Here is a 15,770-nt window from a genome sequence, read left to right as displayed (position 1 = left end):
GTAGTTTTTGCCTTTTTTTTTTTTTTTTTTTTTTTTTTTTTTTTTTTTTTTTTTAATTTTTTATTTTTTTATAAACATATATTTTTATCCCCAGGGGTACAGGTCTGTGAATCACCCAGGTTTACACACTTCACAGCACTCACCAAATCACATACCCTCCCCAATGTCCATAATCCCACCCCCTTCTCCCAAACCCCCTCCCCCCGGCAACCCTCAGTTTGTTGTGAGATTAAGAGTCACTTATGGTTTGTCTCCCTCCCAATCCCATCTTGTTTCATTTATTCTTCTACCCACTTAAGCCTCCATGTTGCATCACCACTTCCTCATATCAGGGAGATCATATGATAGTTGTCTTTCTCTGCTTGACTTATTTCGCTAAGCATGATACGCTCTAGTTCCATCCATGTTGTTGCAAATGGCAAGATTTCATTTCTTTTGATGGCTGCATAGTATTCCATTGTGTATATATACCACATCTTCTTGATCCATTCATCTGTTGATGGACATCTAGGTTCTTTCCATAGTTTGGCTATTGTGGACATTGCTGCTATAAACATTCGGGTGCATGTGTCCCTTTGGATCACTACATTTGTATCTTTAGGGTAAATACCCAATAGTGCAATTGCTGGGTCATAGGGCAGTTCTATTTTCAACATTTTGAGGAACCTCCATGCTGTTTTCCAGAGTGGCTGCACCAGCTTGCATTCCCACCAACAGTGTAGGAGGGTTCCCCTTTCTCCGCATCCTCGCCAGCATCTGTCATTTCCTGACTTGTTGATTTTAGCCATTCTGACTGGTGTGTGAGGTGATATCTCATTGTGGTTTTGATTTGTATTTCCCTGATGCCGAGTGATATGGAGCACTTTTTCATGTGTCTGTTGGCCATCTGGATGTCTTCTTTGCAGAAATGTCTGTTCATGTCTTCTGCCCATTTCTTGATTGGATTATTTGTTCTTTGGGGTGTTGAGTTTGCTAAGTTCTTTATAGATTCTGGACACTAGTCCTTTATCTGATATGTCGTTTGCAAATATCTTCTCCCATTCTGTCAGTTGTCTTTTGATTTTGTTAACTGTTTCCTTTGCTGTGCAAAAGCTTTTGATCTTGATGAAATCCCAATAGTTCATTTTTGCCCTTGCTTCCCTTGCCTTTTGCGTTGTTCCTAGGAAGATGTTGCTGCGGCAGAGGTCGAAGAGGTTGCTGCCCGTGTTTCTCCTCAAGGATTTTGATGGATTCCTTTCGTACATTGAGGTCCTTCGTCCATTTTGAGTCTATTTTTGTGTGTGGTGTAAGGAAAATGGTCCAATTTCATTTTTCTGCATGTGGCTGTCCAATTTTCCCAGCACCATTTATTGAAAAGGCTGTCTTTTTTCCATTGGACATTCTTTCCTGCTTTGTCGAAGATTAGTTGACCATAGATTTGAGGGTCTATTTCTGGGCTCTCTATTCTGTTCCATTGATCTATGTGTCTGTTTTTGTGCCAGTACCATGCTGTCTTGATGATGACAGCTTTGTAATAGAGCCTGAAGTCCGGAATTGTGATGCCACCAACGTTGGCTTTCTTTTTCAATATCCCTTTGGCTATTCGAGGTCTTTTCTGGTTCCATATAAATTTTAGAATTATTTGTTCCATTTCTTTGAAAAAGATGGATGGTACTTTGATAGGAATTGCATTAAATGTGTAGATTGCTTTAGGTAGCATAGACATTTTCACAATATTTATTCTTCCAATCCAGGAGCATGGAACATTTTTCCATTTCTTTGTGTCATCCTCAATTTCTTTCATGAGTACTTTATAGTTTTCTGAGTATAGATTCTGTGTCTCTTTGGTTAGGTTTATTCCTAGGTATCTTATGGTTTTGGATGCAATTGTAAATGGGATTGACTCCTTAATATCTCTTTCTTCTGTCTTGCTGTTGGTGTAGAGAAATGCAACTGATTTCTGTGCATTGATTTTATATCCTGACACTTTACTGAATTCCTGTATAAGTTCTAGCAGTTTTGGAGTGCAGTCTTTTGGGTTTTCCACATATAGTATCATATCATCTGCGAAGAGTGATAATTTGACTTCTTCTTTGCCGATTTGGATGCCTTTAATTTCTTTTTTGTTGTCTGATTGCTGAGGCTAGGACTCTAGTACGATGTTGAATAGCAGTGGTGATAATGGACATCCCTGCCGTGTTCCTGACCTTAGCGGAAAAGCTTTCAGTTTTCTCCATTGAGAATGATATTTGCGGTGGGTTTTTCATAGATGGCTTTGATGATATTGAGGTATGTGCCCTCTATCCCTACACTTTGAAGAGTTTTGATCAGGAAGGGATGTTGTACTTTGTCAAATGCTTTTTCAGCATCTATTGAGAGTATCATATGGTTCTTGTTCTTACTTTTATTGATGTGTTGTATCACATGACTGATTTGCGGATGTTGAAAACCAACCTTGCAGCCCTGGAATAAATCCCACTTGGTCGTGGTGAATAATCTTTTTAATGTACTGTTGAATCCTATTGGCTAGTATTTTGTTGAGTATTTTCGCATCTGTGTTCATCAAGGATATCGGTCTATAGCTCTCTTTTTGGTGGGATCCTTGTCTGGTTTTGGGATCAAGGTGATGCTGGCCTCATAAAATGAGTTTGGAAGTTTTCCTTCCATTTCTATTTTTTGGAACAGTTTCAGGAGAATAGGAATTAGTTCTTCTTTAAATGTTTGGTAGAATTCCCCCGGGAAGCCGTCTGGCCCTGGGCTTTTGTTTGTTTGGAGATTTTTAATGACTGTTTCAATCTCCTTACTGGTTATGGGTCTGTTCAGGCTTTCTATTTCTTCCTGGTTCAGTTGTGGTAGTTTATATGTTTCTAGGAATGCATCCATTTCTTCCAGATTGTCAAAATTTATTGCCGTAGAGTTGCTCATAGTATGTTCTTATAATAGTTTGTATTTCTTTGGTGTTAGTTGTGATCTCTCCTCTTTCATTCATGATTTTATTTATTTGGGTCCTTTCTCTTTTCTTTTTGATAAGTCGGGCCAGGGGTTTATCAATTTTATTAATTCTTTCAAAGAACCAGCTCCTAGTTTCGTTGATTTGTTCTATTGTTTTTTTGGTTTCTATTTCATTGATTTCTGCTCTGATCTTTATGATTTCTCTTCTCCTGCTGGGCTTAGGGTTTCTTTCTTGTTCTTTCTCCAGCTCCTTTAGGTGTAGGGTTAGGTTGTGTACCTGAGACCTTTCTTGTTTCTTGAGAAAGGCTTGTACCGCTATATATTTTCCTCTCAGGACTGCCTTTGTTGTGTCCCACAGATTTTGAACCGTTGTGTTTTCATTATCATTTGTTTCCATGATTTTTTTCAATTCTTCTTTAATTTCCCGGTTGACCCATTCATTCTTTAGAAGGATACTGTTTAGTCTCCATGTATTTGGGTTCTTTCCAAACTTCCTTTTGTGGTTGAGTTCTAGCTTTAGAGCATTGTGGTCTGAAAATATGCAGGGAATGATCCCAATCTTTTGATACCGGTTGAGTCCTGATTTAGGACCGAGGATGTGATCTATTCTGGAGAATGTTCCATGTGCACTAGAGAAGAATGTGTATTCTGTTGCTTTGGGATGAAATATTCTGAATATATCTGTGATGTCCATCTGGTCCAGTGTGTCATTTAAGGCCTTTATATCCTTGCTGACCTTTTGCTTGGATGACCTGTCCATTTCAGTGAGGGGAGTGTTAAAGTCCCCTACTATCATTGTATTATTGTTGATGTGTTTCTTTGATTTTGTTATTAATTGGTTTATATAGTTGGCTGCTCCCACATTGGGGGCATAGATATTTTAAAATTGTTAAATCTTCTTGTTGGACAGACCCTTTGAGTATGATATAGTGTCCTTCCTCATCTCTTATTATAGTCTTTGGCTTAAAATCTAATTGATCTGATATAAGGATTGCCACTCCTGCTTTCTTCTGATGTCCATTAGCATGGTAAATTCTTTTCCACCCCCTCACTTTAAATCTGGAGGTGTCTTCGGGCTTAAAATGTGTTTCTTGGAGGCAACATATAGATGGGTTTTGTTTTTTTATCCATTCTGATACCCTGTGTCTTTTGACAGGGGCATTTAGCCCATTCACATTCAGGGTAAACTATTGAGAGATATGAATTTAGTGCCATTGTATTGCCTGTAAGGTGACTGTTACTGTATATGGTCTCTGTTCCTTTCTGATCTACCACTTGTAGGCTCTCTCTTTGCTTAGAGGACCCCTTTCAAGATTTCCTGTAGAGCTGGTTTGGTATTTGCAAATTCTTTCAGTTGTTGTTTGTCCTGGAAGCTTTTAATCTCTCCTTCTATTTTCAATGATAGCCTAGCTGGATATAGTATTCTTGGCTGCATGTTTTTCTCGTTTAGTGCTCTGAAAATATCATGCCAGCTCTTTCTGGCCTGCCAGGTCTCTGTGGATAAGTCAGCTGCCAATCTAATATTTTTACCATTGTATGTTACAGACTTCTTTTCCCGGGCTGCTTTCAGGATTTTCTCTTTGTCATTGAGACTTGTAAATTTTACTATTAGGTGACGGGGTGTGGGCCTATTCTTATTGATTTTGAGGGGCATTCTCTGAACCTCCTGAATTTTGATGCTCATTCCCTTTGCCATATTGGGGAAATTCTCCCCAATAATTCTCTCCAGTATACCTTCTGCTCCCCTCTCACTTTCTTCTTCTTCTGGAATCCCAATTATTCTAATGTTGTTTCGTCTTATGGTGTCACTTATCTCTCGAATTCTCCCCTCGTGGTCCAGTAGCTGTTTGTCCCTCTTTTGATCAGCTTCTTTATTCTCTGTCATTTGGTCTTCTATATCACTAATTCTTTCTTCTGCCTCATTTATCCTAGCAGTGAGAGCCTCCATTTTTGATTGCACCTCATTAATAGCTTTTTTGATTTCAACTTGGTTAGATTTTAGTTCTTTTATTTCTCCAGAAAGGGCTTTTAGATCTCTCGAGAGGGTTTCTCTAATATCTTCCATGCCTTTTTCGAGCCCGGCTAGAACCTTGAGAATTGTCATTCTGAACTCTAGATCTGACATATTACCGATGTCTGTATTGATTAGGTCCCTAGCCTTCGGTACTGCCTCTTGTTCTTTTTTTTGTGTTGAATTTTTACGTCTTGTCATTTTGTCCAGATAAGAGTAAATGAAGGGGCAAGTAAAATACTAAAAGGGTGGCAACAACCCCAGGAAAATATGCTTTAACCAAATTAGAAGAGATCCAAAATCGTGAGTGGGGAGAAAAAGGGGATAAAAAGAGGTTCAAAAAGGAAGAGAGAAAAAAAGAAAAAAAAAAAAAAAAAAAAAAAAAAAAAAAAAAAAGAAAAGAAAAGAATTTTTAAAAAAAGAAAACACCTAAGAAAAATGTAAAAAAAAAAAAAAAAATATATATATATATATATATTAGATAACTAGTACTAGTAAAAAATCGTTAAAAAAGAAAAAAAAGGTAACAGTTAAAAAAAAAAAAAAAAATTTACCCGAAGGCGAGAAAAAAAAAAAAGAAAAAAAAAAAAATGAAAACGAAAAAAAATAAATTAACTGCAAGACTAAAAAAAATCACAGGAAAAAAGCCATGAGTTCCGTGCTTGGCTTTCTCCTCCTCTGGAATTCTGCTGCTCTCCTTGGTATTGAAACCGCACTCCTTGGTAGGTGAACTTGGTCTCGGCTGGATTTCTTGTTGATCTTCTGGGGGAGGGGCCTGTTGTAGTGATTCTCAAGTGTCTTTTGCCCCAGGCGGAATTACACCGCCCTTACCCCTGGGCCGGGGGTGAGTAATCCGCTCGGGTTTGCTTTCAGGAGCTTTTGTTCCCCTGAGCGCTTTCCGTAGAGTTCCGGAGGACGGGAATACAAATGGCGGCCTCCTGGTCTCCGGCCCGGAGGAGCCGAGAGCCCAGGGCCCCACTCCTCAGTGCGCCCTCAGAGAACAGCGCCCAGTCACTCCCGTCTGCCTGACCTCCGGCCGCGCTCCGAGCTCACCGAGCCTGCGACCGGTTCAAGGTAACACGGAGCTGCGAGCTTACTGTCAGCTCTGTCTCTGTAGCCGGCTTTCCCGTTCCAATACCCGCAAGCTCTGCGACACTCAGACACCCCCGATCCTTCTGTGACCCTGCGGGACCTGAGGCCACGCTGACCCTGCGTGGGCTTCGCCCCGGTTTAGCCTCTGGAGCGATGTCCCTCAGCGGAACAGACTTTTAAAAGTCCTGATTTTGTGCGCGGTTGCTCCGCCGCTTGCCGGGAGCCGGCCCCTCCCCCCGGGGTCTATCTTCCCGTCGCTTTGGATTCACTTCTCCGCCGGTCCTACCTTTCAGAAAGTGGTTGATTTTCTGTTTCCAGAATTGCTGTTCTTCTTCTCTTCGATCTGCCGATGGATTTTCAGGTGTTTGCAATCTTTAGATAAGCTATCTAGCTGATCTCCGGCTAGCTGAAGCAGTCTCAGCTTGCTACTTCTCCGCCATCTTGACTCCTCCCCTAGTTTTTGCCTTTTGATGGATGTGATGAGATAGGACAGACATAAAACTAAGTGTCATCTACATAAAAAATTTAAAATTCACGGGGCACCTGGGTGGCTCAGTGGGTTAAAGCCTCTGCCTTCAGCTCAGGTCCTGATCCCAGGGTCCTGGGATCGAGCCCCATGTCGGGCTCTCTGCTCACCAGAGAGCCTGCTTCCCTTCCTCTCTCTCTGCCTACTTGTGATCTCTGTCTGTCAAATAAATAAATAAATAAATAATCTTTAAAAAAAAAATTTAAATTCACTTAAAAATATTATTTTAAAGAACATAGGAAGAGTAGTTGTAAGAAGTACCCTCTGCCATCACACTGACCTTGCATTCCCTGGCAGGATATCCTTGTTTTCGCCAAGGAGTGAATTTCATCCCATGTTGGGGAAAGTGGCTGGAAACTTGCTCTCTGAAACTTCCTTGAACTTACCCTCTGATGTGATGGGGAAGCTGTTCCTGGGACAGTGTCTCACTGAATGCGTTCTGCTGTGACACTGAGTGAAGGGGGTGTTCAGGGAAAGGATGGCTGTTGGATGCTGTTGGTATTTGTGCACAGCATGTGCCTGGCTTTGGAGAAAGTCACATCACTGTAGGATATTGGCTGAGTGAGCACACTGACACCAGGAAGCAACACTTTGTCTCCAAGCAGCGTCTCACCAAGGGTTTCCTATGTCCTACTAATTTGCAACAGAAAAGTATCAAAAATGCTCAGGTCCACTTTCACAGAGCAGGCACATGGGTGAGTTTGGAGCTTATGGAGGAAATAAATTCTAATAGGCCCAGATGCTGTGAAGGAAATGAGAATAATGAGTTATCTCCATATAGTTTAGATGATAGGGTCAGAGAATAGCTCTTTGAAAAGTAACATTAAAACCAGATGTGTGTGTGTGTGTGTGCGTGTCTAGGACCCACCCAGCTGAAGAGTATAAGGAAGAACCTTCATAGCAGTGTTAAAATGTGAGGGTCCCAGCCTGGGACAGAATTGGGTGATTTTGGCAGCTCCAGAAGGCTACGTTGGTCCTAACGTAGTAAGCGAGGGGTAGTGGAATGATGTTAAAAAGGCAGGCACAGTGTCAGTAAAACAGAACTTGGAAAGTCCTTTTAAACAATTCAGATTTTGTTCTAAGTGCAGTGGGAAGTAGAGGAGAGACACAGTAGACTTGTATCCTTGTATCCAAAACCAAATATTCAACGTCCCCCTCTTCTGTTAAGAAACAAACTAGACAGATCACTGTGACCTGGCATCCAGAAAGCTCTCATTGAAAGTAGGGCCTAAGGTGAGATTTCCAGGGAGTATAGGACTTGGATTTGTAGAGTCAGGAACACATGACACAGATTATTTTGGTTGAGGGAGTCTTACAGTGGAGATGGAAATTAGGGTAGAGAAATGCTTAACAGTGTGAGACCTAGAATATTGGATGCCGGATTATCCTTTCTGGCACCTTCTTGGGACTGTAGTACCTGACTCACTCAGCAAACAGACTTGAGTAAAGCTGTGTTGTCTGTGTTTGAATACAGATAATTTGGGGGAAGAAAACAAACAACTATGCTGTGAGTCAGTTCTGTACTTAAGTTCCAAGCTTACTGAATGTTTCAGGAAACATAATTTTTTAGATATGTTTGTCCCTGGTTTTACCCAAATTGAGTTTGCAGGTTAGAAGCATTTCTTTGAGGAATCATTACAATTTTGTATCCAGTTATATTTAATTAAGAGTGTATACGCACATTGATTAACAAATTACATTATGTTGAAGATACATTGCTTAAGGTATTTTTAAAATTAATACTTCACATTTTCAATTTAAATTTTCTGCAGGTCTACTATATATTATTGAAACACAGAAAGTTCTTGATCTCAAAATTAATTTGAAGGCTTCATATGTTATTATCCCACAAGATGGAATTTTTAGCCCTACATCAAATCTTCTACTTTTGGATCTTGGTCATCTAAAGGTATATGCTAACATTTGCCCTATATTATATTTAAGATGTTTCCTTGTTTAAAATGTATTTTGTTTTCTAGACAGCTTGGTTTGCTATTGTGATTATTAGCTTTATGGTAGATTTTAGGATTGATAAGTCTCTTTCCTTCTAGTAAATAATGTGAAGTTTCATTAGTTTTCCTATATTTCTGATACCAAAATGGTCATTTTGAATTCTGTAGGTTAGGGTTGAAACTAGGAATTATATTTATAGAATTTGAGAGTAATGTTTGAAGAGATTATTTCCTTTTCAATGTAAATTTACTATTTGACTAATGAAAATACATCAAATGGGAGGGTATTCGGGAAAAAATCAAATCTTTGTCCTTCTGAAGTTTTTGTGTATATAACTGTATATATTGACATTTTACTTATTTATTTATTGGACATTTAAAAATTTCTATTAAATAATCCTAGCTTGAGAAACAGTCTAATTCCATTTACCTAAGTCATTTCCTTTTCCATCCAATTATGTACACTTTTTCTTCCTCAGTTTTAAGTAGAGAATAATTTTTTTCTGTGTGTCTAGATCTGCACTGTTCTATACTCACTGGCTCTATATGTAGTTGTTTACACTGATTAAATTTAAATAACATAAAAAATTAGTTCTTTAGTCACATTAGCCACATACAAGAATTTAATGGTCTTAAGTGCCTGGGGCTGTTATTTCAGCTCGGATAAAGAACAATACCATCCTCATAGAAAGTTCTGTGGGACCGCACTGCTCTAGATCATTAAATGTATATTAAATAGCTATAAGATTTAAAGACCCAAGAAAGATAGGGAATATTAGAAAGCTTTTCTAGCTATCTAAAAAATATGAGCCTTTCCTTGATACTGACATTATCCTTTATTCTTTGTTTTTATTCTTCAGTTGGTAATTACATAGAAGCTTGCTGGATTTATGTTTATAATAAAATTTATACAGTTATTTACATTTGACTTTGGTTATAGAATTGTTTCAAGGGCAATGTGGTATGGTAGCAGGAGCATAAAGTCATGAATAAGGTATCTATCTAGTTTTGTGACATTAGGTAATTTGTTTAATCTTCTATCTAAAATTCATTACCCTTTAGAGATAATCAGTTTTGACAGTCTACTGCACATAAAATAGAGGTGAAAATGTTAAGGCGTGTGCACACACATACACACACACGAATGAATAAGATCTTTATATACTGTGGAGTGATTGATCTCCAGGATGTTTAAGTGAAAAAAGTAGTTATGTATAGTACGCCAAAGAGCAGATGGTACAAATACAACTTGCATGAGGTTGTCTAAATGGCAGAGTTGGGACTACAGTTCAGCTACCCTAATACTTAATTCTGGATTCTTCTTCTTAGAAAACTATCTAAATATCTGTCATTGTGACATAGAAACATTTTGTAGGCTGTTTTTGTCTTTTAATTTTGTTTTTTAATAAAAAGACTTCTTACCAGATATAAAAAAGTTTCAAATGTATTGTTCTCCAGGGCTGGCTTGGTTTTCCTCTTTTAATTACATAATTGAGAAATATAACTTAATATGTAAAAATTCACTTTGTCCCTGGTCTTCTCGTTATACATGTCATGGACAAAGACATTTCTGTTAGCCTTACATTTCAGCTTGTGAGTCTGTCTTACCTTCTATTAAATTTTTGTGTTACAGTCTTAAAGATACAAAATTTATATTTTTATTTTGAATTTTAATTTTGCATCATCTAAACTGTTAAAATTAACTTGAAGGTGACAAGTAAAAGTCGTTCGGAATTGCCGGATATGAAACCAGGTGGGGCCAGTCTTGAAGAGATCATGCAGAGAGCTTATGATTCCTTTGATGTTCAGCTTACAAGCATACAGCTGCTTTACAGCACAGTTGGTAAGTATATAATGCATTACTTATTGATTTTTTTTTTCCTGAGATGATTAGGTTTTTAGACCATTTCTCTGAAGACCTTCATCCCAAATATGTTAACTTTTATATTTTTGGGATGCCTGGATGGCCCAGTTGGTTAAGTGTCTGCTTTTGGCCCAGATCATGATCTCAGTGTCCATGGATCTCAAGGTCCATGATCTCTTAAGTCCTGTGTTGGGCTCCTTGCTCGGTAGGGAGGCTGCTTCTTGCTCGCCCCCTCCTCCCCATTCTCTCTCTCACTCACTCTCTCTCAAATGAATAAGTAAAATCTTTTTTTTTTTAAATGAGAGGCACCTGGGTGGCTCGGTGGGTTGAGCCTCTGCCTTTGGCTTGGGTCATGATCTCAGGGTCCTGGGATCGAGGCCCGCATCAGGCTCTCTGCTCAGCAGGGAACCTGCTTCCCCCTCTCCCTCTGCCTCTCTGCCTACTTGTGGTCTCTCTGTCAAATAAATAAATAAAATCTTTTTTTTTTTTAAAGACTTTATTTATTTATTTGACAGAGAGAAATCACAAGTAGATGGAGAGGCAGGCAGAGAGAGAGAGAGAGAAGCAGGCTACCTGCCGAGCAGAGAGCCCGATGCGGGACTCGATCCCGGGACCCTGAGATCATGACCTGAGCCGAAAGCAGCGGCTTAACCCACTGAGCCACCCAGGCGCCCCAATAAATAAAATCCTTAAAAAAAATGAAACTTGTATACTTTTGAGTAGGAAGTAATAGTACACCGTGTCTAAGAGCAGTATCTCAGGTATTTGATTTTACTGCTCGAGAGCCATTGTCAGTGTCTGGAGACACTTTTGACTGTCACAGGTGAGAAGTAGGGGCATTACTAGTATCTAGTGAGTGGAAGTCAGGAATGCAACTAAATGCTACATTGTAGAGGAAAGCCACTCCATGATGCTTATTTGGCTCAAGTATCAATAGTGCTGCGATTGAGAAATCCTTTGGACAAGGTTGCTTGAAGATACTGGCACATATTTAAAATATTTGTTTTATATAGGACAATCACAAGAGGCTGCTCAAAGCCAGAGGCATTCTAGCCTGGGGCCTCTGACACTCCAGGCCATAAACAGCCACACAAAGACAGAGGAGGATGTTAGGAGGAGGATTGAGGAGGGTATCATAGGCATATCTTTACCCTGTTCACTTTTGATGGAGTCTTTGCTGTTGATCTAGTTTTTAGATGAAGTCAGCAGAGCCAGAAATTGTCAAGAGCCACTAAAAGTAGATAGTGAGAGAGACGCAAGACTAGTTGATCCCTTTTTCTACTATGTCATCCTGTTTCTGAATCCCTGGAGTGTTAATAAACATTTAGATAATTCAACAGTTGGATTGATGGATGTTTTAGAGATATGTATGTATATGCTCAAATTTTAATTATCTGAGTGAACTAATAAAAAGAGAAACAATGAGAACCCAAAGTAATGGTTATTAAAAGTATTAAATTGTATATTCCTGGAACATTTTTATGTTCAGTTTGGGATAATAAACTTGATTTCCATTTTTAGCATATTCTGATTGGTGTAGAAAAAGCCCAGAAGTGTAGTGGGTGGCAAATACAAAGTATTTATAGAAAACCCATTATGTTTTTTTCCAAGGAGTAAATAACAGTATTGTGGCATGTTTGGTACATTTTGGTCATTAATTTTTAAAGTCCATGAAGTGTACTTAATATTTAAGATGTTGGGATGCTTTGTGAAGAAAAATTTAAAGTATTCCATTATTGCTGAAAATTACTGGAATTATTTAGAATTGTTTTTGTGAGTGTTAACTGTTCTTAAATAATTATATCTTTTTTAGAGTAATGTATTTTTGGCATTGGGGTTACTTTAGGTAATTGTCATAAACTATCTTGATAAATACTGAAACCCTTCTAAATATTTTTTTATCTGTAAATTGAGAATAGAAGGAAATATTTCACTAATCCTGATACCATTAGAATTTATAAAATTGTAATAGTTCATTTTACCTTTTCTTACCAGAATAATTAGATTCAAAGTGTAATGTATATGAAGATACATTGTACCATACAAATTTCACGTTAGCAGAGCTGGATATAAACTTCAACTTATATAGCCTTTTGGCCATAAGCAAATTAAAAATTCCTCTTCCCAGTTTTCTAAAATGAGATGATTAGACATCATTGTGAGAATTAAATGAAAATTTAAACATTGCCTGGAGCAGTGCCTATTAGAAATCTTGAATAAATGGTAGCTTTCATTAATACAGAAGAACTGTACTTTTCTCTACCTTCCTTTTTCTTTATTGCCTTAGAGCCATTTTGGGGGGGTGCGTTATGTATCTGTTGGGTGTAGTGACTAAATGGATGCACAGTAGATTTGGTTAAACTATGTTGTTGGGTTTTTAATAAGCCTTTTCCTGTTGAAACAGTCTTTGAAGCAGTGAAAGGGAAACGAATTTACGTGCTCATTTTGTGTACCTGAGAAGGTAGCATTAAGATTGTGTAGATGGGGGTGCCTGGGTGGTTCATTGGATTAAAGCCTCTGCCTACAGCTCAGGTCATGATTTCAAGGTCCTGGGATTGAACCCCATGTCGGGCTCTCTGCCCAATGGGGACCCTGCTTCCTCCTCTCTCTCTGCCTGCACTCTGCCTACTTGTGATCTCTGTCTGTCAAATAAATAAATAAATAAATAAACTTAAAAAAAAAAAAAGATTGTGTAGATGTAGGAAAATTTTTTTATACCATGAAGTATATGACTACAAAGTATTAGTAGTGATTTTAGGTTTAATGTGTTTTTCAGATTACATGTGTGCTAATAAGTAAACATGTACTGTTTTCCATAATTAGGTGATAATTGGAGAGAAGCACGAAAACTCAATGTATCTACACAGCATGTTTTGGTACCTATGCACTTCAATGTGGAGCTCTCGAAGGCCATGGTTTTCATGGATATAAGGATGCCCAAGTATGTATAGTCTCTTTCATGTGATTGTAGATTTTCTAAGGGAATACCATATCTCATTGATTTTTTGAGGGGGGGTAAAATATATGTAACATAAACTTTATTTTTAAGTATACAATTCGGTGACATTAAGTACTTTCACATCCATCTTCATAACTTCGTCATCTTCTCAGACTGAAACTGTACTCATTAAATAATAATGCCCCACTTTTCCAGCCCATGGCGGTTGTGATTGATTGTTCTCTCTCTATAAATCAGGCTCCTTTGGGACCTTTCATAAATGGAACCATGCAATGTTTGTTCTTCTGTGTCTGAGTTATTGTATATAACATAATGCCTTCAAGGTTTATCCATGTCATAGCATATATCAGAATTTCATTTGTTTTTGAGGCTGAAAAATATTTCATTGCATATATCTGGATCAAATGGACATTTGGATTATTCCAATGAAATTTGGCTGTTGTAATAGTGCTGCCGTGAAGATCGATATACAAATAACTGTTCGAGTCCTTGCTTTAAATTTTTTTGTTTATATATCCAGAGGTGGAATTGCTGAATCCTACAATAATTTTATTTTTAATTTTTTGAGGAACTGTCCTAGTGTTTTCCATAGCAGCTGTACCATTATATTCCCACCAGAAGTGCACAAGGGTTCTAGTTTTTCCACCTCTTTACCATCTTTTATTTTCTTATTTTTAAAAGCAATCCTCCCCAATACATATGAAGTAGTATCTAATTAGAGTTTTCATTTGTATTTTCCCAATGATTACTGATTAGGTAATTTTCAGGTACTTATTGGCAATTTACATATTTCTTCAGAGAAATATCTTTTCAAGTCCTTTGCCCATCTTTAATTTTTTTTTTTTAAGTTGCAGGAGACTTCTGTTTTTAAATATATTCTGCATGTTAACTCCGTATCAGATAAATGATTTGCAAATATTTCCTCTGATTTTGTGGATTGCCTTATTTATCACTCTTTTGATCGTGTTCTCTGATGCATAGAAGTTTTAAATATTAGGTTCAATTTATGTTTTCTGTGCTTTTGGTGTTATAGCCAAGAAATTATTTTCAAATTCAATGTCCTAAAACTTCTGTATCCTTTTTACAAAGAGTTTTATAGTTTGAACTTTCATGTTCAGATCTTTGATAGATTTAGTGTTATTGTTTGCATATGGTATAATGTATGGCCTCAGCTTTATTCTTGTGTATGTGGATATCTGGTTTGCCCAGCACCATTTATTGAAAAGACTTTTCTTTTTCTTTTCTCCATTGGATAGTCTTGATACTGTTATGAAAATCATTTGACCATGCTTGTGATGGTTTTTTCTGGGTTTTCTGTTCTATTTCCTTGGTCTCTATTTCTGTCTATATACCAGAGCCACACAGTTTTGATGACTAGAGCTTTGTATTAAGTTTTGGAATCAGGCGTATGAATTATCCAACTTTGCTTTCTAGATTGTTTTGGCTATTTGGCATCCTCTGAGATTCCATAGGAATTACAGGGTGGATTTTCTGTTTTTATAAAAGATACTTTGATTTTGATATATATTGCATTGAATCTGTAAATGCTTTGAGTAGTGACATCTTAATATTAAGTCTTCCAATCCATGAACATGAGCTATCTTTCCATTTCTTTGTGTCTTCTATGATTGCTTTCAGCAGCATTTTGATAGTTTGCAATGTATGTCTTCTACTTCTGTGATTAAGTTTATTTTTGATACCATTGTAAATAGAATTGTTTTCTTAATATCCTTTTGGACTGTTTATTGTTACTGTATAGGAATGGATTCTTCTGAGTTGGTTTTAATATTCTGTAACTTTTGCTGAATTCATTTATTATTTCTTTGTGTGTGTCTGTGTGTGGAATTGTAAGGGTTTTCTACATACAAGATTACTTTATCTTTGAACAAAGGCAGTTTTACTACTTTCTTTACAATTTGGATGCCTTTAACTTTTTTTGCCTAATTAGTTTCACTAGAATTTCCAGTGCTATGTTGAATAGAAGTGATTTAAGCAGTCATCCTTTATCCTGAGCATAGAGGAAGAGGTTCTGGTCTTTCATCATGGAGTATGTTAGCTGTGGGGTTTTTATTTTATTTATTTATTTATTAAAAGATTTTATTTATTTTTATTGGACAGAGAGAGACTACAAGTAGGCAGAGAGGTTGGCAGAGAGAGAGGGGAAAGCAGGCTCCCTGATGCTCCCCCCTGAGATCATGACCTGGGCTGAAGGCAGAGGCTTAACCCAGGTGCCCTGCTGTGGGTTTTTTAATATATGACCTTTATTATGTTGATGTAGTTAGCTTCTGTTGCTAATTTGTTGGGTGTTGCTAATTTGTTGGGTGTTTCTATCATGGAAATGTGTTGAATTTTTTCAAATACTTTTCAGCAGAGGAAATGATTGTGTGTTTCTTTTCCTTCATTATATTAATGTTGTGTATTACAGTGATCTGTCT

The 15,770-nt window shown here is 37.6% G+C and overlaps 1 protein-coding gene across 5 annotated transcripts in view; it reads left to right on the top strand.

Moving 5' to 3' along the window:
- The window catches only part of VPS13A (vacuolar protein sorting 13 homolog A), a 230,244-nt gene that overhangs the window by 59,168 nt on the left and 155,306 nt on the right, over positions 1-15,770 (top strand). For all 5 annotated transcript variants that reach the window (XR_006608221.1, XM_045085368.1, XM_045085367.1 and 2 more), the window contains exons 20-22: positions 8,333-8,469; positions 10,223-10,355; positions 13,200-13,317. Coding sequence is in view for 4 of the 5 variants with exons in the window: in XM_045085368.1 (XP_044941303.1) it covers positions 8,333-8,469; positions 10,223-10,355; positions 13,200-13,317 (388 nt within the window). In the remaining variant the exon portion in view is untranslated. The remainder of the gene's footprint in view (positions 1-8,332; positions 8,470-10,222; positions 10,356-13,199; positions 13,318-15,770) is intronic.

The sequence above is a fragment of the Mustela putorius genome, unplaced genomic scaffold (assembly GCF_011764305.1).
Source record: "Mustela putorius furo isolate JIRA1106 unplaced genomic scaffold, ASM1176430v1.1 tig00000854_pilon_pilon_pilon, whole genome shotgun sequence".
NCBI classification, from domain to species: domain Eukaryota; kingdom Metazoa; phylum Chordata; class Mammalia; order Carnivora; family Mustelidae; genus Mustela; species Mustela putorius.
Note: the sequence above shows the minus strand (reverse complement) of the source record. Positions and strands in the feature narration are given on the sequence as shown.